This window comes from Chionomys nivalis, chromosome X (genome assembly GCF_950005125.1).
Source record: "Chionomys nivalis chromosome X, mChiNiv1.1, whole genome shotgun sequence".
Taxonomy (NCBI): Eukaryota; Metazoa; Chordata; class Mammalia; order Rodentia; family Cricetidae; genus Chionomys; species Chionomys nivalis.
The window spans coordinates 53586926-53613183 of record NC_080112.1 but is presented as its reverse complement, the minus strand read 5'-3'; the positions used below and the strand labels follow the sequence as shown (position 1 = coordinate 53613183).

The following is a 26258-nucleotide window of genomic DNA, read 5'->3' as shown; positions in this document are numbered from 1 at the left end:
AAAATAAACCCTGCTCCACTAAGTTGTTTCTTATAAGATTTCAGTAATGAGAAAAATAACCAGTACATCAAGGATATATAACTATGAGTCTATTGAAAAACCTGACACATTGACAAGCTCAATTCTCCATACATACCATCTTTCTTATCTATACACACCTACTATTTAAATAAATTAAATCCACATATCAATACATATCAAATAAAATTAATGGATATGAATTTATTAATATATTCTGTATTTTAGAAAACAGAACAATGTTACTTGAAAATAATAAGATGAAAATAGCAAGTAGAACTCATGGTTCTTCTTATATATCCCCAGTGATCTTTTTCTCTGTAATTGAACATTGAAGAGAAAAAAATTCTCATTTTAAGCAGAATGTGAAAACTACAAATGCTGATTTTAGATTTTTTTATAAGAAAATACTAATTTTTTTGAGATCTTTTGATTCCTTTTTAATATTTGTCCTATATTATATGCTGTTCCTTAAAATTGTCATGCAGATTTTTATACTTGATACTTTACATATAGATTACTATATATTACAACATCCATTATTATAAAGATGATTTTGTAGATGTAGCATTAAGTTCTTTTTCTCAGATAATTAATCCCAGGGAAAAGAATTTTTTAATTGCTGGTAGGTTCCTTATACTAAGAAACACAAATGTTATTCTGGTATAAACTTCACAGATTATCGACAAAGTGCTTAGAGCAAATATTACTGAAATATTAATTTCATAATGATATATGAGAGTACAAACTAATATGACTTAACCCTTAGCAATTTGTTAAATATACAATGCAATATTACATGTATGCTCTGATCTATACTAGATCTATAGGACTTATCTATCTTGCTAATAGAAGCATAGTAAAAATTTTATCATTACATTCACTGTCTTTGCAGCCTACAATATAAATTTAAGAAGCAATCATTATTATTGGCAAGATGCAGGTGCAACACAACATATCATTCTTTCATAACTTTACTTTGATGTATGAAGCAAATTTAAATGGATACTATAGTGAGAATCAGTGACTACTGATATTTTCTTCAACGTTGGCAATTTCCCATATCTATGTTGTCCAATATGGTGGCCACTGTCTATTAAGCATGTGAAAAGTGGCCAGGATCAGTGAAGAAGCGAATCAAAATTTTATTTAACTGATGTTAAAATAGTCACATGTGGCTAGTGGCTGTAATGCACAACACAGATTCACAGAGTTTTGTTAGTATAAGTCATTGTTTGGATGCTCCTAGAGAATAGAAGAGAAAGTATAACTACTGATAATGTATTTCAATTTCTGTCTTTCACTGTTGTCAGTGACTTCTGTAAGGCAGTATTATACTGTAAAGTAACCAATGTTTTACACAGCACATGAGTAGTGGCATCACCCCTTTACATTTATGCCATCATTCCAATTTTTTTGTAATCAGAAAACTAAGATGATAAACTGAACCAGAATACTTAGCTAGATTAATATGAAATAAGTCAAAAGGAAAAAGAATATCTATTGGTTCAATTTATCTTGGCAGGCAGAGACAGTTGGATGCCTAATATCCAATATTTATTTATTAAGTAAAAGAAACCCATATATTATTCAGAATAGACAGGTTTTAAGAGTAGGTCATTGATTTTCTCATTTTGAGTGATGAATATGAAGACACACTCTGATAAAATATTCAACTCTCCCAGGATTCCTGGCAGTTTGGAATAGTTTGGAGTAGGTAGACTTCTGTTTGAGGCTACTAGAAGGTCTTGTTATCCTTAGAAATAGAGTGACCTACTTAGAACATGATCTTCCTTAGCCCATTTCATCCATCTTCCACATGGTGCCTGCAGGCAGCGTAACTGCCTCAATGACACTGGAAAGAAAGTCCATTTGGAAGGTGGCTGAGAGTGGAGAAAAGAATTGGAATATGTGGTGGGTTATGGTATTTTTACAAGTCTGGGATGCATCATTCTGGTTCTTTTTACATTGTGAGTATAATGCTGTCTGATCTAGATAAGCCATTTGCAGTGAGAAATTTGTCATATGTAACCAGTCAAAAGCAAATTGAAGACAGTTGATTGGTGGGGAAAGTCTTTAGCTTCTAAAATTCTTAGAGTTTTAGATATTTAATTGCTTTTTCTAAATGTAGTAAACTTAATCCTCAATGACTTTTCATTTATTGACCAACACCAAAATAAACTGTGCTGAAATCAACAATTAAAATACACATCCACAATTAAAATAAAGATACCAATATGCCTCTATAACAGACTATTAAACTCCAATTGCTGAGCAAAACTACTGTGTTAATGAAAAGAAAGCAATATCAAGTATTTTCTAAACATACATGTATTCAGCCTGTTTTTAATGTGTTTTAAATTCATTTCACGTGTTAAAACATAAAGATACAAAGCACCAACATCAAAAAAGAAAAAGCCAAGCAAAGTAGAAGAGTTTCATAAAAGTCTGTAGTTAATGGGGAAAATAGATTTCATAGCATTATTGGTTTAAAAGATCAAGATTAGAATGATCCAAATATATTTCACAGAACTGTCAGAAATTCACCTCAAAGGCTTCAATGTACTGAGCAGTTTGTCTACTCTATATTTCTCCTTATTACAATCGACTTGAGGGAGTGTGAACCTTGTCCTTGGTGTGATCACTTCATAATTGGATCTTGAAGAAATTCACACCTTGAAATAGCTACATGATTTTCATCTTAAAAGTGTCTTGATCCTAAAATAATCTATAGACTTATTTTTAGCAAACTTTTTTAACTGAAAATTATCCTTACTGATAGCATCTTGCCTGCATCCATTCTCTCAAATACTGTCATCTGGCCCTCTTCTAGTGTCAACTGCCTATTATGTAACTCTAAAAAAGAAAGAATAAAACTTGTATAAGCAGAGTAAAAGGGAATTCTGGCATTTCTATCACTCAAATCAATCTTTACAAGATTTTTTATTATGTCTTATGCTATTAAATGACAAAAAGTTTGGCTTCAATAAAATTGCTATAGATTATGTCCTCCTCTCCCTATAATTTAGTACTTTTTATATGGAGGATAAAAGCATGAAGGAGCCAAATGAAGATTATTCTTTTTTTCTCTATCTTTAAAGTAGAATCAAGTTAGTTTCTCTTTAGTAGTCATCCCGTTATCCACAGAAGGCTGTTCTAAGACCTGAAATGTGAGCCTCATACTGCAGATTTCTTAAACTCTGTAAGTTCCTAACTTTCCTCCATTTTGACTAAGCAGCAATGACATACTATGACTCTCACAATTGCTGCAGAATGTGAGATAGGAAAACAAGCATGAATTTCATTTGACAATTCCACAGACTTTTGCTCTTACTGTGAACCATATTAACCTCATTATGTGATTGTTTTTCTTTCCTTCCCCAAGAAAGAGCTTTCATCTTTGGACTTAAAGAAAGCATTGTCACTTTTAGATGTTGAAATTGCTAGCATGACTACCTTTGAACCTCAGGATATTTAAGTGAATTGGGGGGTTATATGAGGATAAGTACTATGATATCCATAGAGGATCTGATCATCAATATAGTTATCAAAAGACCAATGAGGATATGCATGGACATATGGGACAAAGTGATGGCTTACATGCCTTATGTAAAGAAAGATGGCAAGAGATTCATCACAGTACTCAGAACAGTGACTAATTGAGATGTATGAACATTGTAACTGTGAAAAATTTCACTTAAAATTCATATCATGATCGATATGTAACATAAACTATCTAAAGTAAAAAGATAGATGAGAAGTACTAACATATATTCTTTTACTCCAACCCTCCCCATGAATTTTATTTTTATTTTTCTAGTTGGATGGTTTACATGTAAGACTAGAGATGGATACACATAAATTTAGTATGCTGTAATCAAATTAATCACTTCAGTGCTTATTATTCTTCCACAATTAAATGGAAAATACGTAATTACAATCAAAATCTTTCAATTCTTGAGATAAATAATACATATTACAATCTTTCCTTGAATACATCCTAGGAGATGTATAATTCTTACATTTTATGCTACTTGTTTATGCAGAATATAAAATACAAAAAGAGCCTGAAGGTGTTTGTATATTATTAGAATTAGAGTCAAAGTTATTTTATAAGTTGAATAAAATGATTCTAATAAATTTTAAAAATCAAATATTGTTTTCAATAAAATCATAAAAAGCTACATGAAAACAGTTATATCTTTTTCTCCTTCAAAATGAAAGCAACTATGATTATTATGGAGATTATGGATCAATTACTGAAGCTACTGATAGGTAAAATGATTCATACACAACAGAAAATGTAGGTCTCATTCCCACAGTACCAAGTGAAAATTATCCAGTTACAAGTGAAAAGAAATGCAACTCAGCATTATGTTATATGTGAAAAGAAGTAAAATAGTAAAAGAAACTAAATATTAATTCATGTAGTCATTTATTTTAATGGGTAGTTGAGTGAAAAAAACATAGTTCCTTTTCTTCTCTCTTTTCTTTTTTTCTTTTCTGGCAATAATTACTTTTTGCCAATTTCTTTTTCCTTAAAGAGGTTATATTATAAACAATTGTTTATAGTTTTTAAAATTTGAATGTCTAAGAATGGATAACACTGAGCTGTGTCACCAAGTGTTCAATAAATAAAAGATGAGTGAAAATGTAGTCTTCTGTCAAAAGTTCTTAAAGAACAGTTGATATACTTTTTGTGGTGTTTGGGTGTAATTTAGGCTCTTTTAAATGTTAAGAAATTACTCAGTCACTGAGTGGCAGCTCTAGCTTCCTTCTTCTCTCTTTTAAAAAAATACTGTTCCACTATTCACTATTTACCTTAGTCTGAGCAAAAATTTTTCGGATATACACATATTTTCTTTAAAAAGCAAGCTATATAAAACCACATGGTTCAAATGGGAGGTGGTGGTGGGGAAGAGGCAGAAATCTTTAATAATTAAATAAATTAATTAATTAATAAAAAAATTTTAAAAAAGAAAACATAAAAAATGCACATTTCAAAAAAAAATGACCATTAAAGAGAAGATTGGGGAAAAAGAAAAAAAAACAAATTCACAAATACAAATGTATCTCTTTGTGTATTTCAATTCAATTCACTGTGAATTTTTTATCAAAATACTATCAAGAAATATTGAATTTTGAATATGTATGCATATATACATAGATGTATATACATAATCATATAAAGAAATGTGTGGCTAAATATGCAAAATGCTTCTGTTTATAATGGCATATGATTTTTGCATCATTTAATTTGTAGTGGTTCATTACTATCTACAAAGAAATAAAGTTGAAACCCAAACTCTTGCGTAGCTTTCTTTGCCATTAATTTTTCTTATGGGCCCCTTCCTGATTCTAAATTGAGCTGTTAATATGGGGTTTCAAATCTTGATAGAAGACATAAAGGATAAAATAACCATGTACCTAACATGATATTAGCTCTGTCTGCCCTAGCATTAAGGGTAAGAAGAACTTTCATCCTAATACTTTGTAACTTCAGTAATAGCCTTAAGGATCTAACCTTAAGGTGAAGCATAAAATCCCAAAAGGCAGGCACTAAAATTTAGGATATAATAACATTATATTCCTTTCAAAACTTAAAGTAGAAAACATTTCATTGCCCTTATTGCTTGTTGATATGGGTTAGGGAATACTCCTTCTTTGAAAATAATAAAAAACAATTTGCTATAAAGAGATCCTAGACTCAAGCAAGGAACTTTATAAATAGAATTCACTATTAGCAAAGGAAAACATTTTGGGGGGAATCCTGTGGGCATTTCAGTGAAAATATATTTTATTAGCCTTTATTTGAACTCATTTAAATACTACAATTCAATGTTTCTTTGTAATGTTTTGACAGAACATTTCCAAATGCATTGAACTGAAATACACAAAGACTTGTATTTGCACTTATGACTTTGAAATATGTGGTTTCAGGTAACTTATTTACCTTGTAGAAAAATATGTATATAACATCATTTTCCATAAAAAGCTTATAATAAAAGATATAAGAATTGTTTTCCTTTGTATTTGGAACTCGTGATTTTTTTCCACTTAAAGGGACTTTCCTTTTGTCATCACTATGTTACTGACATGGATCTTTATACTCTTTAGTGTAGATAATACTGAATTTGGCTCACAATAGCTAAGAAAAGTAAACCGAGTGAATGCAAAGCAGTGATCCAAGGGTAATAAGCTGTCTACTGGAAACATGTTCATTTGTTGGAAGATAATTGAAGCACAAAATTTGCAAATCTCTTTTATCAGACTAGTTACAGCTTTTTTTTGCAGTTTCTGTGTACACAAGAATAGCACACTTTTGCTGCTTCATAAGATTGTACAAAAAGAACTTAGATGCTAAAAGATGGAGGACTGTTTTACTAGAAGAAACACAAACACCTGAATAATCAATACCCTTGCCTAAGGTGACTGTTGTGCAGCATATAAAATCTCTCAGAGACCCACAGGAATAAACTGCAATCTCAATCAGATTCTTACGATACCAAAATACACATTAAAACCCATAAATGTTATTATTTTGAACTTACAGAAAGTAAAGTATAAGCTTCACTCAAATTCTACTTTGAAAGGCTGAATTTGTACATAATGAATCTCTATTCCTTTGAAAGAAAATAGTCTACTTCTTTGTCTGACTTTATCAGTAGAGTTGCTTAATGTTTCAAATGGCCACATATTCATTTTTAATTAAGTTGTAATTTTAACTTTCATCTTCATTTATGTAACATAATTCACTTAGTAAAATTATTTGTATTTCAAATCTTTAGCTGCCCCTCATTTCTAAAGATAAGAATTTAATTTAAAAAACTTATGATAAGGAGAACAAAAGCTTTGTATAAAATATATAATTTTAAAGTTCAAAGTCTAAAGCTACAAAAAGATAGCTCATTCAAATGCTATATCCTTGTAGCAATTCTGAGGCTAATACATGACTTCAATGAATGATTAAGTTATTATCTGGATCTTATAAATTCATTCCTAATTTCTTTCTGGGCCATAATGTAGCTTCTTACATCATTGTACCTAACTTCTGGTGCCTTGCACTTACAAATCATAACACACATCCAAATTGCAATATGCTAAAATTGGAGCTTTCGAACCACATGTCATTCATATTATCCACCAATCAATCTACTCTTACCTAAACTGAAACCATGGAATTAAATGGTCCAGCAAATTTGCACATGGGTTAATGGCCAAGAAGTTATTCTTATTTTGGGTCTGGATGTATCACAGTTGAGGTAGTAAAGCATTTGCTATGTAATGAGAACCATCTCTCAATAAACCCTATTTGCTCTGCCCTTTAACCTACTCTACATATTCTTATGTTAGGTCAGTGGACTTTGATTATTTATTTATTGCTCAGCATCTTTGTATTACCTATTGTCAATAGATTCTAATTTCCTTGAAAGAAAATTACCTCTGGCTAAATGTGAAAGACTTGGGACTTTTAGGGTTCTCTGCTTTTCTCTGTTTAGATGACTGGTGTGGCCCAATTAACTCAGTTGGAGGTTCCACAGAGTCACAAAGAATGAAGAAAATAATGTATTATAAACAGACTTAAGTAGTTCCTCGTAGCCAGGTTGTTTCCTTTTTCTAGGCCATATGCCCTTGCCTTTGGGCTAATGCTTTTGTTTATGTTCGTTCATTTAATAAAATAATGATTTCTGTTGCTTGTCCTCAAAGGACCGTGAGAAACAACTAACCAAATTATATTTCCTGATATCATGTACCTGTTTAAAAGACTTTAAGGATGATCATCACGTACCAAGGCCCTCAAAGAAGTCTGTTTGTCACAGACCCCCACTGCTTAGTCTTATTCGTGTCTGTTCAGCCTTATGATTTTTCAATAATAACCTTAATTTCAGGGACATCAAATCACAACTTTGGTGGCAAGTTTCTTTCACTCATCACTGTGAAATAATAATTCATTTCTTCTGTTTGTGCTGTCCCTGTTTCCTCTAAATGATTAATTCTCACTTCCTCTTCAGTGTTTTGCTTAACTTCTTTAAGAAGTTATTCCCAATTATGTTCTCTATGTTTTCAATTTTCACTAGAATAAGTCCTGAGATTATCACCCACATAAACTAAGGGGAGTAGAAAACCATATTTAACAGTCAAGACTGTGGAACTAGTCTATTCGAGTTTAAATCCTAACACTCTCCCTTTCTTGATTTTGAGCACAGCATTCAACTATGTATTTGTATTCATTTTCTAGAATTATTGCAAACAATAAATACTATACAAAACATATTTATATCAGTGACTGGCATATTATGAGTGACAAACACGTTGTAGCTATTATTCTAAAATATACCTGTGGTTGTTAGAATGAGATCAGTGCCCATAGGCTTGGTTCCCAGCTGGTAGACTGTTGAGAAGGATTGGGAGCTGTGGCCTTGATGGATTAGGTTTGGTCTTGTTGGGAGAATAGTGCCCTTGGGAGTGAACATTGAAACCCAATCTCCCTCTCCCTCCTTCCCTCCCCTTCTCTCTCTCTGTCTCCGTCTCTCTCTCTCTCTTTTTCTCTCCCTCTGTCCCCCTCCCTCCCCCCGCCCGTCTCCTCTCTCTCTCTCTCTGTCTCTGTCTCTCTGTCTCTGTCTCTGTCTCTGTCTCTCTCTCTCTCTCTCTTCTCTCTGCCTGCTGCCTGTGGATCAGGATATAAAGTTCTCAGCTCCAATAGCATGCCTCCTTGTTTCTCACCATGATGATAATGGATTAACTCTGAAACTGTAAGCAAGCCTCCAGCTAAATGCTTTCTTTTCATAGAGTTGACTTGTTCACGGTGTCTCTCCACTTTAATAGAAAGGTAGGTAAGAAAATAAACTTACAGTATTACTTTTTATTTCAACCTTTTAAATCTACACTTTATTATATGTTATAAGCACTTGTCATAACAGCTCAATAAAATTATATTAAAGTAATATGTAAATAAATGTTTCTCTACAGAGTACTGAAGCTTAAAAACCCTTTTTGGAATGTTGCCTCATTTCCCACACATAAACTATTAATGGTGGTTATGTTTGTTTAAAAACTATATAATTAAATTCTTTATTTTCTAGTGTAATAAAATCCTTCTAGAATTCACATCTCCTTATTGGTCCCCCCCTCTCATATATATACATAAATAGACACATTCGTAGCATATGTATGCACATACTCTACTTAGAGTGTTTTTCTTCACTAAAAAGGAGTAAATCTATGAAACGCAAAAATTAGAATTGTATATATAAATTATTTTTAAAACAAAAAATGAAGCAAGAAAAACATCCTTACTATTTATCCGGAAAAGGATAACATTGGGCATCTTCCTTATGCTCTCAACTTTATTTCTGTGAGAACTTGTCTAAATTACCTCTTGGACTATATTTATATATCTTTTGAAGAGTACTGAGTTAAGAGATCCATCTAGAAAAGACTATTTTTTTTGGATAACACTGAATAATATTCTCAAAAAGTTGGGTTCACAAACCCATCACAAATCACTTAAATTTCTTTTGCCCACTACCATAAGGGACAGACTTTTACATGAAGCTATAGTGTCAGTAACATGATACAAAAGACACAAGTATGAAGCTTTCTAGAGTTTGCCATAAAAAGTAATATTTATTCCTAACAGTAGTTTAATGTTCAAAGTAATCAATGCAAAGATGGAAACATTTTTCATACACTATCCAATATAATTTTCATTGTAAACTGTATAGTTCACAGTTATAGCTACATCCTACACATAGGCAATCTGAAGTTTAGGGAGGTAAAATAATTTACCACAGTTTTTACAGCTTTGCCACTTAGGTCAAAGTTCCAAAGTCTGTACTTTAAGCATCATAACATACTACTTTTACTAAATGATACTACTTGAAGTGCCGATATAATGATATGAGTTTTGATATAATGTTTTTTTTCTGTATCATCCCAGTACAGATGTAAAATGCTCAGTAAAGGGTCTGACCTAGATTATGTATACAGATACATATAAACCAGTAAATTGTGACTCAAGTTACAATAATTAATACAAATAGTGTACATATCAAGGAAGAATACAGGTGTAAGATTCAGACAATAATCAGAATACTTCTGATATCTGCTAGGTGTACGAGACACCTATGAATCTCAGGTCCTTTTTCTGGAAGATAAATGTGAGTACAAATAAATGTTCCAAAATGTGTAAATTCGTATGAATAATAATTAAATCTTTTATTATGTAATTATCTATAACTATATGGTAAACGTGAATGGAGGTGCCTTTTATTGGCTCTGCATTCACAAAGATGAGGCAAATGACTTGACTATGGTCATGTCATTTGTAATCAATTAGAAAAGCCCACAAAATTGTGTTCTTAAGAGTATAAGGTACTTCTTAAAAACTGTTTTGTTTTGATATTGCTAGGTCTTCTATACAACGGAGGCTGGCCTTGAACTCAAAATCTTCCTGTGACTATTAACCACCACATCAGCTTCAAGGTAGTTTAAATGCTACTTGTTTCTTAATCATCAAGTTCATTTTATTGTTCCCCTATTTCCAGCTTGCTCCTTCCTTGACTTTCAAAAGAAAGAAAACAATTCTGTAACATCCAAACACATTCAGTACAATTTGTTTCTTTAGAAGTTCTTCAGTGCTTTTACAAGTGAATTGAGTACCATGTATAAAACTTTCAAAATTGCATTTTTCACCCATAGAAAAAGAAAAGACATATAGCATAGTTGTAGCATCCAGGTAAAGCACATTTATAGCAATGAATTCTTGAGTTTCTAATTGATTGGGTAATTTCAGTAAATGATTTTCAATGATGGTGAGAAATGAGATGCCGAATTATTAAAGTTTGCTTATTTGAATATGGGGAAGCATAAAACCTAATACTGAGATCCAGGGTATTTAAAATATGTTGTATTTTGTTACTTGTCTTATTTATTTCTAACTCTCAATTATCCTTATGACTTGAGGTAGAATACTCGCACAGACAATTCAGAGAAGTGGATAATAAGCAAGTCCCAGATTATTATCTCTATCTTTGTAATATGTTATGGCTGCACAGTGCCAAAACAAATAGTTTAAATGTAACCAGCTCAATTGACCAAATTATTTTGTAGTAAAGATTAAAAAAACAGTTATTTACATAATTTAACGGAACCACCTATACTTATAAGGTTTATATGTTTGGACCTAACTTCTCCTTTCCCCCTTTAAATTATGACTCCTTCAGACAATTAATTCATGCCTTTGATCGTATTTAGGTTGTCAGAGTAGAGCGTAGAGCATGTTTGCTAACAGAAAATAAGGTAGCCTAAAAACTGGTGGTAAGTCATAAAGGAGAGGGACATGTCAAGTGAAAATGTGCACTTTAAAGCAAAATCTCTTACAGATTTTCTACTTATTGTTTTTATCCATACCTTTTGTTTGATGATCATCTCATTGATGTCCTCGAGATCACCCACCATCACCCTCTGTGATTTTATAACTCGATCAAGCAAAGAAAGCCATTCTGTAAGTTCTGTCCAAGCTCGGTTGAAGTCTGCCAGAGCAGGTACCTCCAACAGCAAAGAAGATGGCATTTCTAGTTTGGAGATGACAGTTTCCTTGGTAACCACAGACTGTGTCACTAGAGTAACAGTCTGACCAGGAGCTAGTGTTTTTGAAAGAAGGAAGAAAAGAAGAGAGAAAATTTGAGAAACTAGCAAACAAGCCACTTTAAGTAACAATAAAGAAATATTAGTTGATAGCCAACAGTTTGAGTCAGTAACAATAAAGAAACATTCGTTGACAGCCAACAGTTTGAGTCAAGACTTCTCACAATGTATCTAGCAATGCGGATACTTTATAGAGTATATATCAGACAACATTTAAATGTTTGATAATCTTTAAAAATTTTTAAACTTATTTTCATGCTTTAAAATTTTAATTTTTTTCAGTAAGGATTATATAGTTTGTGAAGTTTATAAACAAAACTACTGGGATATTTCTAGGTAAGACTTATGTATTTATTGACCATTCAAAGAAGAAAATAAAAAACTAAAGATTGTATAAGGTCATATTTCTGATTTTCCAGAATAATAAAATTACTTAGTAGGAAGAAACTCTCTGCATCTTACAGTGGGGACACTTCACATTTTACCTTCTGGTTTGGCAATAAAGTAGTAGATAACAGTGAAAAAAAAGAAAGGTCTATTATTTTTTTAAAGTGATAGCTAGTAAAACTTTCTTTTCAATATAAAACATGATTTCAAGGTCATTAAAATCCTAAATTAAAAGTAATAGTGTTGAATACTTCAATGGATACATGGAGTCTTCAGGCGAGACACATGGGTGAGAATCCTGCTGTCAGCCTTAGGAACCCTGAGACCTTGCTTAAGTTATTCAACCTCTCTAATATTGAACTTTTTTCATCAACGAGGGAAGAAAATAACAGAGTAAATGTCACAGGAGAAGTCGTCTGGACTCAATGATAATAAAAGAAATGTAAATACAGCAATGCCACACAATATCATCACCAATATCGTCGTCGTTGTCGTTGCTGTCATCATTGTCATTATCACAGTATTAGTGAGGTGCTTATAAGCTAGTCATTAATGTTAAGTATTATTATTTTATAATTACTTGGTCGATTATAAAATACTTTTAAAAATATGGTGACAAGAGAGAGATGAGGACTGAAGACATGAAAATTGGGGAAAACTCGGTCTGCCGTTTGTTTGCTGCCCTATATTAACTAAATAATGCTGAGATAAATTTTCTGGTGTGAAATGATGCCTTGGTAACAACATAGAGAATGATGACCAGAAACCAGTGCCAAAAGGAAGAATTCGCTAATCTGTTTTACAGACAAATGTGATAGCATCATTATAACCAGGAGAGCTGCAGCAATGAAATACTGGATTAAGTGGTTCAGAAGGGAAGCATTCGGGAAGCACAGGAAATGGCATCTTAGTCGAAGATCTCATAGGTGTGTACAAGGGAGTTATTCAAAGCACATCAAAAATGTGCACATTTATACTGTGAGGTGACAATGCATTCATTTCAGTTGACTGCATTATTATTCATCCTTTTTAAGTGGTCTCCTCATTAAGAAGATGGGAGAGGTAGGAGGATGCTTCTTCTCTTTCTAATGTCTAGGGAACACCCAGCAATTCCCACAGACAGAAGAGTAAGGCAGAATGAAAAGTGTTGCAGGTGTCAGAATTGAAACATAATACATAAAAGTAGTAAGGAGAAAGCTAACACTGAAGAAATAAGAAACATTGTTTTTCAAAGTCATCACACTACTGAGAGCATTTCTGAAAAGCAGGAAACCTAATCTGAAGCAAAACTATCATCTTGTGATCTATAGTACGAAGTTGTTCATATATTTGCACCTTCCTCCCCTACTGTAAATTAAGTTTAGATATTATACAAGAAATTTCAACCAAGGAATTCGATCCTCAGAAATGATATATGGGTATGGTTGAGAGGAGAATTAGAATCTAACTGTAGGAGCTTACTGTAGACCATTAGGTGAACTGGAAAGCATGCTCCTAAAATAAATACACACTGACTGCTAGCAGCATAGAATAGATTGAGAAGATTTCAAGGTTTTCTTTGACAGCACCCCCTTCAAGTCTTTTATTGTTTGAAAATTTCATACATGGATATAATATTTTTTAACTCTACCACCTCTAATTTCCTCTCCTAAAATGCCCCTCTACCCTCAGTCACTTTTCCTTTCCAATTTCAAGCGCTTAAAAGGCAGAGTTCATTTGGGCTGTGTATGGGTGTAGGATGATCTACTAGAACATGCGTGATCATGAGAGGTCACAAACTTGAGGAGAACTCTCTCTCTCTCTCTCTCTCTCTCTCTCTCTCTCTCTCTCTCTCTCTGCAGTCATCAATTGCCAATAGCTTCTTAGTTTCTCAGCTATGGGTGGGAATTTCTGATCATTTCTTGCCTACTCCCTTAAAATACAATTTGCTGCCAACCTTCATAATCATTATAATTTTTCCACTCTCTCTTCCATGAAGATACCCAAACCTTAAGGGGCAAGGTATGGTATAGATGCACCATTTAGAGCTCATCACTACACAGACTCTTATTTTGTGCCTATTGGCTAGTTGTGGGCCTCTGTATCTATCACAAAAAATTCTCTAATGAAAGTTGAGATATGTACTATGCTATGAATACAGAGATGTATATTTAGAAGGTTCATTTAGCAGAGTGATAAGTATTGGGTTCTCCCCAAAGGACCTATGACGGTGACTTAGTATATTTTTGAAATATATTGAAGTTTTGGATTTCAAATGCTCAACTTGTACCAAAGAGGACATTCAAAAGAGCTATAGCAGAGGACCTGCCTAGCATGACTTGAAGCCTAAGATTGTCCCAAGCATGGCTTAACGTTGGTGTGGCAGTCCATGTCTGTAACCAGGATGCCGCTGTACAGGGAGTTTAAGGCTAGCCTGGGCTACATAAGACCCTGTGTTAGGTTTTTGTCATCTCGATGTAAGATGGAGTCATCTGGGAAGAGGAGACACTATTGAGAAGATGTGCCCGCAGGTCTAAGAAAACAGGCTGAAAAAGTAAAGCAGATAAGCCAGTGGTCAGCGTGACTTCGTCGGGATTGTCCCCTCCTCCAGTTCCTCCCTAGGCTTTCCTCCATAGCAGGCTGCAAGATAAGATGAACCAAATAAACCGTTTTTGTCACTGTGAAAAAAAAAAAAAAAAAAGGACCTATGACCTAGACAGTCACAGGTCTCTTATCTAGCTAGTACCATACATGAGTTCTCTCTTGTGGAGCAGACTTTAAAATTCGTTGTTACTATCCATGCTACTATCACATCTGTAGACTTATCTCTCCAGGCCACTCATTATTTAGCTCATAGTGTCATAGCTGTATATTCTGACTAATCCTGTTTCTCCCCCAGTAGCATACATAGACACTTTCAACACTACAAAATCTATCAAGATAGTTGATGGAAGACAGGGAGTTAGTGTTTTTTAAAGGTGTGACCTCTGATAGGTGTAACATGTTCCAGTGGAGACTCTGTCAAGAGTACATAGATAGTACTAATGGTATTCAATGGGTTATTTTTAAAACGAGGTGGGTACGGAATAGGAGGTTAATCTGACAGGAGTTGTAGCACAGAGGTGGTTGAATACCATCAAAATATGATGAATGAAATTTTCAAAGAATTAATTAAGATATATAGTTACAAAGCCCATATTCATTAAACATTTTGGTATACTTAAAAGTCTTCTATATACAATGAATCCTAAATTTAACAATAAACTTTAAATATATGTTTCTGGAAGGGCAAAATGTAGACTATGTGTAAGTGTTTTGCTATTTAGATTTTAACTATTTTTAGAAAAAATATTTACTGTATTTTAATTTGTATATGTGTGTTACATAAATTCTTGATATGCTACAGCAAAGGAAAGTGCTGAGAGAAAAGCCCATCTGTCATACCTACTGTTGGAAAAATAATAGAATTTGATTTACTGTATATCATAGTATCGGCCCCTTAGGACAATTCCATGGAGTCAGTAATATTCTCATTATTGCATAAGTAAAGACTGAGGCTGAAATGTTCACTTTAGCGACAATGCTAGAATATTGCACTTCATCATGCCTAGAAAATTAGAGATTACCAATTTATTGCTGTGTACGACTGAACAAATGGTCAGGCCAACTATCCAGGAGAAAGGTGTACTATCATAATCACACAGTGTAACTAACTAAAACCCAATACGGTTTAAATACTTCACCTACGGTTACACAGATAAGATACAACAGAACGAGTGTTTGCAAGTCCAGCAATCTAGCCTTCCAATGTTTTTCTTAAAGTGATTCCTGAATCCTGGTTCTTTTTCCAGCTTAAATGAAGGTTCATGAGTTGTCTCGATGAGGAAAGGAACTCTCACTGAGCCTCACTGAACTCTCACTTTGATCCCTCGGGCCCATATGCTAGAAGAAGAAAGCTTACTTCCACAAGCTGTACACATTCATTTGCCAAATTGCCAAGTCTTGATTGACTCCATGGTAGTATTGTGTTCTAGAATCTATATTCTGAATTTTCATTCACCATTCTCCCTTACACTTGATTCTGCATCATCCAATTGACACAGGTCATCAGATACTTTTATGTCCTTCCACATCAAAAGTAAATGGGTTTTGTTTTGAAAGATCAGGATAAGTATGTTAAAAAAATTCTCAGTAAGGCAGACAACAGCACTTCTGGATCACAAACATTGAATAGGACTTAATATTTTCTTCAATAGAGTGACATAGCTACATAAACCACATCCCATGACAGATCTCATCCCAGTAGGTATTCTACATCTTTTCTATACCTCAGTTAATAACCTAAACCTATGGGTTAGGATGCATTTGTGGGTAGAAGGATCCTTTCACAAGGGTCGTCTAAGGCCTTCAGAAAACACAGTTACATTGTAATTCATAACAGTAGCAAAATTACAGTTATGAAGTAGTAACAAAATAATTTTAAGACTGAGGAGTCAACACACCATGAGGAGCTGTATTAAAGGCTTGCAGCATTAGGAAGTTGAGAACCACTGATCTAGAAAGATATCTTGAAATCTTTCCTGTTCTATAATGTTATCTATAAAACAGATATGACAATGTACCTTATAAACTTACAGAGATATAAACATTATATATATATATATACATATGAGGTTATATACATACAAAAGATTATGAACTTAAATAGTCTGACTACTAATGATTCTATCAAACTTATGCATTGTACTAGAAAATTAAAATGATTGTACCAAAAACTGTGAAATTTCTTTCATAGTTTAACAAAATGATAAATTTAAAACAGCTAAATTGAATTGACTTTGGTAAAACAAAAATAACAGTGGGCGTAATATACTATTGCAAATGACAGCTTTGCTCTGAGTACTTTGCTAATTAAAAGGTGTTGGCTTTAAGAAGGAACTCTTATTTTTTCCAAAATGTTTGAAGAACATTTCTGTAGTCTAAAATTTTAATTGGTTTTATGGATACATGATTAGGCAGACTATCAGCTTTTCTTAGAGCTATAAAACGTCCACTAAACTTTCAAACACATACACACACACACACTCTCACACACACATAATGTATCTGGTATCTTTCCTTTGAAGTGTTCACACACAGTTTATCTATAATTCACAGGTCTTCTTTGGTTGGTAAAAAAAATACAAGAACATATTCTATTTGTAGCTTTGTTATATGACTGTGTTTCTTTTCATCTTCTGTTTGAAAATCAGTCAACTTACTAATAAGTGATTGAATACATACTAATTGCTATGTGAGGTATATGTATACAATCCTATTATATTTTATTTTCATTTCATCATTCTGTGTCAAGAGAAGGTTAAATTGATACACATGACCAAATTGCTTTGGTGACTTGTTGAGATGGCTCAGTGGCTAAGGATACTTGCTACCAACCCTGAAAACTCAAGTTTGACCCTGAAACACACAAGGTGAAAGTAGAGAACCAATTCTCAAAAGTTTGGCTTGCACATATATGCTATGGCATGTATACAATCCCATCCTCACCTACACTATCTCATCACACAAAGTAAATAAATAAATTACCAATAACCAATGTGCTTCTGTTTAGTACTAAGGGACATAAAAAAAAACCCTCTTACTATCATTGAATTAAATAGCAGGAAGCAACATGAATAGTTTCTTTCTGAATATTTACTTTTTTATTTATTTATTTAAAATTTCCACGTTCTCCCATCCTCCCTTTTCTATCCTCCTCCCCCTCCCCCTCATTTTACAGTCAGGGTGCCCTGCCTTGTGGGAAGTCTAACGCCCCCCCCCATCCTAGGAAGGTGTGCAGACAAACAGACTAGGCTCCCCAAAATCCAGTACATGAATATTTAAAAAGATGGCATTTGTCATATTGAAATAAAGTACAATTCAAGAGTACTGGGTAAGAAATCAAAAATCATTTCTGGAGTCCAGGATAGAAAAATATATTTCATATAAATGAGGAAGAACCTCAGTTCTCTGTATCTGTAGTCTGTACATAAAATTAGAAATCAATGTGCTTCCACAAAGAAAGAAAATGTTGAGAAATACACAAGGTGAAAGATTCATACACTCACGTTAATTTTACTTCCAAATCAGAAGGCTTGAAGAAAAAAATTTCAGCTAAAGCCATAGACCATTAGGAGTATAGTCAAAGCCAATTACTATAGTGCCCTGTACAAAAGATGAAGAGATAAAAGCTAAGCAAAGCTAGTGATACTGGTGAAAGATGATCCTCAAATCTCAAAGTGGTATCAGAATAATATTTATGTAACTACTTGGTTTAACTAAAGAATGTGTGCAGATCTCACTATAGGAAATGTGACAATACAGAGTCTACTCCCCAAAAGAAAAATCTAGACATGGCAAAAAAATAATGATTAACTATTCAGTGTAAATGAGGCTTGTACTTGATCGAGGAAGCTACTTTTTAATCCTGGGAAGTATTAACAAAATAAAAAACAGTTTAAGACTGTTATACATCAAATAAGATCCCCTACTAAGAGTCAGATTCCCAAATAAGATACTTGCAGCTCTCAGTCATCTTTAACAAAACCCTCAATGTGTAGCACATAATAAGCTCTTAATAAACATTTTTGTGACATAGATTAGAAAGATAAAGAACATACTAAGAAGATTATTTAAGTATTATACATATTTATTCTCATAAATGTATGTATGTATATATATAATTTTAATCACAGTTTTAATCTAGGGATCCTTAAGGAAGAATAATTAGCTACAATATAATAAAAATAATAGTAAATAATCTAAAAATATAGATTCATTTGGACCAAATAAATAAGGTATTTAAACTGAACTTTGAACAAATTAAAAATGATATCATTTCCTATACTGGTTCCTTATTTTGTCCTTTTTGAAATGGACCCCAAAGCCACAATGAATGTAACATAACATATAAAATAATTGTGTTCTGTCAGTATGTGGAAATATTTTAAATCCACATGCACTATTTGTGTTTTCTCAAAACATTAAATTTGGAACTAACATATGATCTAGCAATTCTGAATATAATTAGAAAACCTGAAAACAGGATATTGTACACAGATTAATTTTAGATTTATTCATGCTAGTCTAGAACTAAAGATACTAAAATGTTTTTAAAGGCTAAATAAAATAAATATATATGTATTATAGCAATATAGTATATGCAGATATACCGTGATATTATTAACCTTTATAGGCGGTCTATTGGTATTATATAACATGACTACATCATGAATTATCAAGAGGTATGTTATAGAACAAGGTAGATATAATTAACAGTATTGTCCTCTATCCTTAAAAAATTTAAGGTGATGAACATTATAGATTTACTCTAATTGTGTACATGTGTGTGTGTTTTTCTGTTGGTATATGCATGTACATGTATGCTTGCCAGATGACGTTGTCAGATTCTTTGGAACTGGTTAGAGAACTTGTGAATTGTCCAATTTGGGTGCTGAGAATTGACCTTGTATCCTCTGCAAGAGAACTGTATAATCTTAACATCTGAGCCATCTCCCTAAGCCCAAATGGCAATTTTATGTCACATGTTTAACTACAAAGAATTTATGGGTGAGAAAAATATTTTTCCTCACTATTTTGGGGAAAGAAGACTTAAAAAAGTCTTTGAATACTGCAGCAAACATCATCCTATAACATCACAATCTTTCAACTATGGTGAAGCCCAGTGAAAAATGAATATTTTTGTTGTTGTTGTTGTTGATTTTAGCACTATTGTGTATCCCTCTGAAATTCTTAGTGAAGCAATCAGGATCGGACAATAACTCTCTGTAGAGGGTTCCATGAGGCTTCACTGAAAACCTCTCTGAGACATTATTGGGCATTCCACAGATCATGAGAATATGGTTGCTGGTAAAGTCTAGCTGCTACTCAATCTCTCTTTCTGTCTCTCTCTCTCTTTCTCTCTCTCTCTCCCTTTCTCCTCTCTTCTTCTCTGTAGGTTTCTCTGTGTGTGTCTGTTTTTCACACCTACTCCTTTTGAAAAAAGGTTTGTTTTTAATTTTGCTTATGTATTCATGCAGGTGTGCAGGAGGTATGCACATTCAAGTGCAATTGCCAATGGAGTGCGAAACAGGGCATAAGATCCCCAGAGCTAGAGCTGGAGCTGCAGTTACAGAACGTTGGAAACTGCCCAAATTGGGTGCTTGGCACTGAATTTGCAAGAGCAGGACTGGCTCTTAATTCCAGCCCTGGAAGAGTGCTCCTGATTGCTGCATCAATACAAGTGCCATCTTACTTGCCTGTGTTTGAGAAACCTTCGCCTAACTCTAGAGATAACTTCCACTTTACTGACAGTAAAGTGCCTTGACAGTACAGTACAGCGATTGATGATTGCTGATCCACCTCTTGGAAAGTCCAGTACTGCCTCTCTAACTTCCTTAGGGGCTATTGTACCAAGAGAAATTCCCAATAAACATACAGAAGCTTGTCTAAGACACAACATCATTTGTTTACATATCTGATCATCTCTAATATTCAGTCCTGGAATAATACTGTAAGTAATTAATTACTTCATAGTACAACCTGTATCTAATTCAATTGAATGGTGTGGAAAATTTCAAAAGCACACACAGATTTAGTGACATTTATTATTTAAGGGTTTATAAAGCAGTTGCATAATTCTTGGTTATACATGAGTTTTAATTGACCATTTCAGGTGCTCTTTCCTAAGTGAAACCATGCACATCCTGCAGGTAAAACAGCAGAGTTTGACAAATTCATTAACTAAAGCCATGGACCCTGTGTTAATAATGACAATGGAAATGTAATTCCTCTCTTATTGGTTTGATGTGATTTTGTTGGGCTAAACTTGTCTTTTAATGTTCTGGACACACTTTATGTACTTCTGGAATGGAATACATACCAGCTAACAGTGGAACCAGCTAAATAAAAAATGAATTTATGTTTTCATTTAACTTGTAGAGAAGCACACCATGTCCTCAGTGATTATCAAGGAAACAATAGAAACTAAAAGGAAAGTAAAAATATGGGTAAAATTTAAGAAGCCAAGTTTTTGTTATAAGCTAAAAGTAATGAATAGCTTTATCATCTTAGTTTCTTTAAAGTATGGCCATAAAATCATCATCAAATCCTTTTGAAAGTAGGAGAAGCAATCATAAATAAAAACACATTGTTTTAGTGATTGAATGCCAATGTTTCCAGGAGCACAAGCATGCCAGTTTTGGAAGCACATATTTCCTTTTGCTTCAGACTTGAATCTCATTGTCTTCTTTTGAAGAATGGTTCTAAAATTAAGAATGTAAAAGGAGTCTGAGGAAACTATGAGCATATAGTTTATGGTTTCTGAAATAGGAACACAGCCTACTTTGTTTATTCAGAAAGATCGGTAAAGCTGTGCTGTTGTAGGGTTGTTTAATTCTGAACTTAATTTACTAAGTTAAAGTCCTGCTAGTTCAAGGATATTGATAGTTCCTGTGTTTTTTAAAATATGAAATTCTACTTAAACCTTAGTTTGACTGATACTTTTTCCATGGTGCCACTATTTTACATAAAAGATATATTTCAATATTCTTAAATTTGAAAGGATGTATAGTGTAGTCTGAAATATGTTCTTTTCTAGAGAATGTTTTCAGAATATTCGAGAGGAATTTGTATTTTGCTAGTAGGTGGAATGTTAAGTAGAAGTCTGACACATTTTGTCAAAAGTACAGTTCAAGTACATTGTTTCCTTACTGATTTTCTATTGAGATGTTTCTTTTATTGATTTTCTATTCATTGTTGAAAGTTGACCACTAAATTCACCTACTGATATTATGAGATCTAATCTCTCCATTCACATTGCTTAATTTGGTTGTACATGCACACACATGCAAACCCACACATACACACACGAGAGAGAAAGAGAGAGAGAGAGAGAGAGAGAGAGAGAGAGAGAGAGAAAGAGAGAGAGAGAGAGGAGAAAGAGAGAGAGAGAGAGGAGAGAGAGAGAGAGAGAGAGAGAGAGAGAGAGAGAGAGAGAGAGAGAGAGAGAGAGAGGAGAGATCCATAGGTGAAAGGAATCATGATGGTAACATAAAGTCTTGTTTTTCTTCTAATAAACCACTTTGTTTTTTGATTGGGTAATTCAATTTACATGTTCACAGTAATTATTGATAGAGAGGTAAAGATTATTATTTCTTTGGTAATCTGTTTTCTGGTATTTTGCTTATACTTTGTTTCTCTGTACTCTTCAGCTCCATTCTTTGAGGTTCTTTTTCTTTTTTTTATCACCTTCATGTCTACTAAAGTTTTTTTCATAATAGAGCTTATAAAAACTGTATATTTATAAAAATTTATTTTAGGCTGGTAGCAACACAACATTATTCACACATACAAACTCTATACTTTAAAGAGAACATTTTATATTCCTAATACCAAAAAAATATACTTTGTGATACATTCTATCCTTTAAGACATCAACACAGCCAGGAGGATGTGGCACATGCCTTCAGTCCCAGCACTCAAGAGGCAGACAGGGGCGATCTCTCTGATTTCAAGGGCACTCTGATCTACAAAGTGAGTTCAAGGACAGTCAGAGCTACACAGTGACACCCTGTCTCAAAAAATAAAAACAAACAAAGAAAGCAACAGAATTGTAATTCTTTAAAAAAGGAATTATACAAAGTTCTCCTTTGTAGAAAATATTGTGTGAAAATATATTTTTGAATGAAGTGATATTATTTGTAAGATTCAGATGTACTAACAGATTTAATTACACTGTCTATACTATAAAACTATATTGAGAGAAATATAGTAATTCTTATAATTGACATTTCTTTTATCTTGAGATACTTATTTAAGACCTGGAAATAAAAGCATATTTCCCTACTATTAAAATTATCAAATGCTTTAATCTATTATTTTAAAACTGAAAATACATAAGCCGTACAGATTTTTTCATTAAATATAAGTCACAAAATGTGGAGCTTATTGCATGAAGGGAAGTCATGTGAAAAAGTCAAAGTAAGTCTAAATTATCAAACTAGAAAACAAAGCATGAAAATGAATTAAACACTGTTGATAAGTATAACCAGTAAACATGGATGGAACAATTTGACAGCGCTTAGTATGGAAGACTTTTTATTACTTAATATCATTGGCAAGTAAAAGCTACAATGTCAAGTTATTTTCCCAATACCCTCAGCATCCAGAAAGCATGACAGCAAATGAGGACCCATGTCTTCTTATTCCAGCAATCAAAGAACAACGTGTGGAAGTAGATTCTCTTCTCCCATGTGGTGTCCTGGGATGGGACCATACTTAGTCATCTTGCCAAAACAATCTTTTCTATTCTGTTTGATCAAATGCATAGGGCCATGAAACCCTTATTCATGACAAAAGTTATTCCTAATTGTCTCTTCTCTAGTATTATGCAACAAAGACTTATATGTTCAATTATATTGGATATTGATTTCTACTGGTCCAGTTGCATTCTAGATTTTTGGAACATATTGTGGAAATTTCAATGCTTATTGTTAAAATGTATGTCACTTCAAAGCATTAATTCTTACACTGAATTTTTTATACAGTTCAATAGATCCTTGATATTATCACTCAGAATTTCTATGTATATTTGCAAATTAGAAAGCATATTTGTATCTTCAACAGTTTGCTTAAGAGTTAGGCAGTTCAATAGCTGGAAAGGTATCCTACTGGTTAGGAACACTTGCTGCTCTTCCAGAGAACCCAGTTTCAGTTCCTAACATCAGTATGGTAGCTCACAATTGTAGCTCCAGTTCTAGGATATCTGACAACCTTTTCTGGTCTCTGAAGGTACTATAGGCATATAGTAGAAAGACAGAAATGCAAGCCAAGCACCTATATACATAACTAAAAAATGAAACAAAAATGTTATGAAATTTAGAGTTGTACAGTATTTTTTCAGTACTTGACATTATTTTAAAAAGCACCCTGTTTAATAACTACTCAGTCACTCATTGTGGTAGGTGTTACTAAGCCTATGGTACCAATGAGAAATTGTTAGACATGATGAGCTTCATGGAAGTTTTATCTAGTATGTCCTTTGAGATACTTAGTTTAATACAATGTTCTAATACCTCCTTTGATTGCATCACCAAATAGAATTTTTAGTTAGGTATATTAAATAATTCTACTAATATTCATTAAATGAAAAATTTCAGATTATAACAGAAATGCACAATAGATTTTGTAATTATATAGAAATTTATTTACCTTAAAATATTTTCCATAAATGGTAGAGCCTCTATATTGTGACAATGGCCATTTGTATTTATGAAAACAGCTTTCATTCAATGCTGTCATTTAAAATTAGAAAACTGTTGAAGGATCTATACTCACTTGTTAAGAGGGACATGAGAATTATGTTTTTGACATATTTCTTCATTTCATTTCCAAAGCATCTATAAGAAATATATAATCAAGCTACCTTTATTTTTATTGAACTGTGACCACTTTTGGGCAACTAAATTCTAGGTAAATCAGCATTATATAGGCACACTGCAATGGTTACTATTTATAGTTAAATGCTGAAGAAGTCATATAGGAATATAAATTCAAAAGTTTCCAGTTGAAAGAAAAATCTCTAACAGCATTGAGACCACAGCACAGTTGAATCAGTCTACAGTAGAACAAGGATAAGAGAAATGGTGTTAAAATTGATTGACGGTTATAGTATATGTCTAAATCTTTGAGCATCATTAATAAAGATCACTCTACTTGCACTTACTGCTCTATTCATATCCTTTCTGGAAGATAAACTACTTCAAAATTCAGGATCCAATAGTAATAGACTATTATTGCTGAATTGCCACAAAACATTCCTGGGACTACGTTTGGAATGATTGAGAGGGGCACTAAAGGCTGAAAAGTGGATGCGACCAGGGAATGACTTGGGTGTTTGCCAAGGAAAGAAATAAATTGATACCAGCAATAAACCACAGTGAAAGAATCTTTCAAGAGTTCAGGGGCTTTGGCTAACTTCTTTAGTTATGTTTCAGTTATTAAATTATTAAGAACATCTGATTTAGCTGTTTTGTATCTTGGATGGGAAGAAAGATGTTTCGAAATTATTTCATTATTCATGGTTTCTTCTTTTTTGAAATTAAACTTAGAGTTTTTTGAGATAATCCCCTTTTTATTAGGCCTCCAGAAATTGAGAATGGCCTCTGAAGAAGAATAGCTAGATGAATGTATCACTTTCCATGACAATATTATAATGCATTAGCTTACTTTATATTTCTACCTGAGCTATATGCAGTCAAATAAATGCTGTTAATCCAATGGTTTAAAATACCAGACTTTGTTGACGCCCTAAAAGAGGCCTTACCTCTTCTGTGAAGTGGAATAGTGGTGGGATGGGGGGGGTGAGAGGGCAGGAGAAGGGGAGGGAGGGGAAATTGGGGGCTGGTGTATAAAATTAAAAAGATTTTAAATTAAGAAAAATGGCTATAGGAGGATCCCACTAACATCCAAAATACAACTCAGGATATGATTAAATCAAAGTTCAAAGGAAGGTTGAACATTCATTTAGAAAAAAAATCTCCAGAAGTGATTTATAAACTGATACATGATTAATATATACTATATATTTTACCCCTTGTTATCTAGACTATAAACATTCAGAGCAGACTGGGCGAAGTCCAGGTAGGCTTCTCCATCACTCCAATCTTCCCACTGTCTTGTCCTCTATCAAACATACACCCAGTCCTGCAACCTCCTAGTAACCATTCCCTACCCCTCTACTGGGGCAGAGATTTTAGTTCTTCTAGAGACCTCACAGACTTTACAAAGAGCAATAGGCTGCTTCCCCCCTACATTTCCCACTCTCACTAACTCTGCACTCCTCATCCTATCCCCAGTCCCATGCCTTCCTACTTACTGTGCTCCAGCCACCATCAGGGGCAGAGATTCTCTGCCTTACCAGAGATCAAACAAACTGGGCAAAGTCCAGGTAGGCTGTTATTCTGTCAATCTCCACACTCTATTGGCGTCATCTCACCCTATTCCCAATATCCCCACCATCCAAGTCATCATATCCTTACCCTATACTGGGGCAGGATCTCCATAGTCTATCAAAGCCCACACAGACTTGGAAAAGCCCTGATAGGCTGCCTATCTGCCAAACTACCCCATTATCTCACTACTTTGATGTTCCCCCATCATATCTCACAGACCTCATAATTGCCTTT

At 33.5% G+C, this 26258-nt stretch overlaps 1 protein-coding gene across 2 annotated transcripts in view; it reads right to left on the bottom strand.

The window, feature by feature from the left end:
• Dmd (dystrophin) overlaps positions 1-26258 on the bottom strand; it is a 2258623-nt gene that overhangs the window by 648560 nt on the left and 1583805 nt on the right. For both annotated transcript variants that reach the window (XM_057760244.1, XM_057760245.1), the window contains one exon: positions 11431-11663. In XM_057760244.1, the coding sequence (XP_057616227.1) occupies positions 11431-11663 (233 nt within the window). The remainder of the gene's footprint in view (positions 1-11430; positions 11664-26258) is intronic.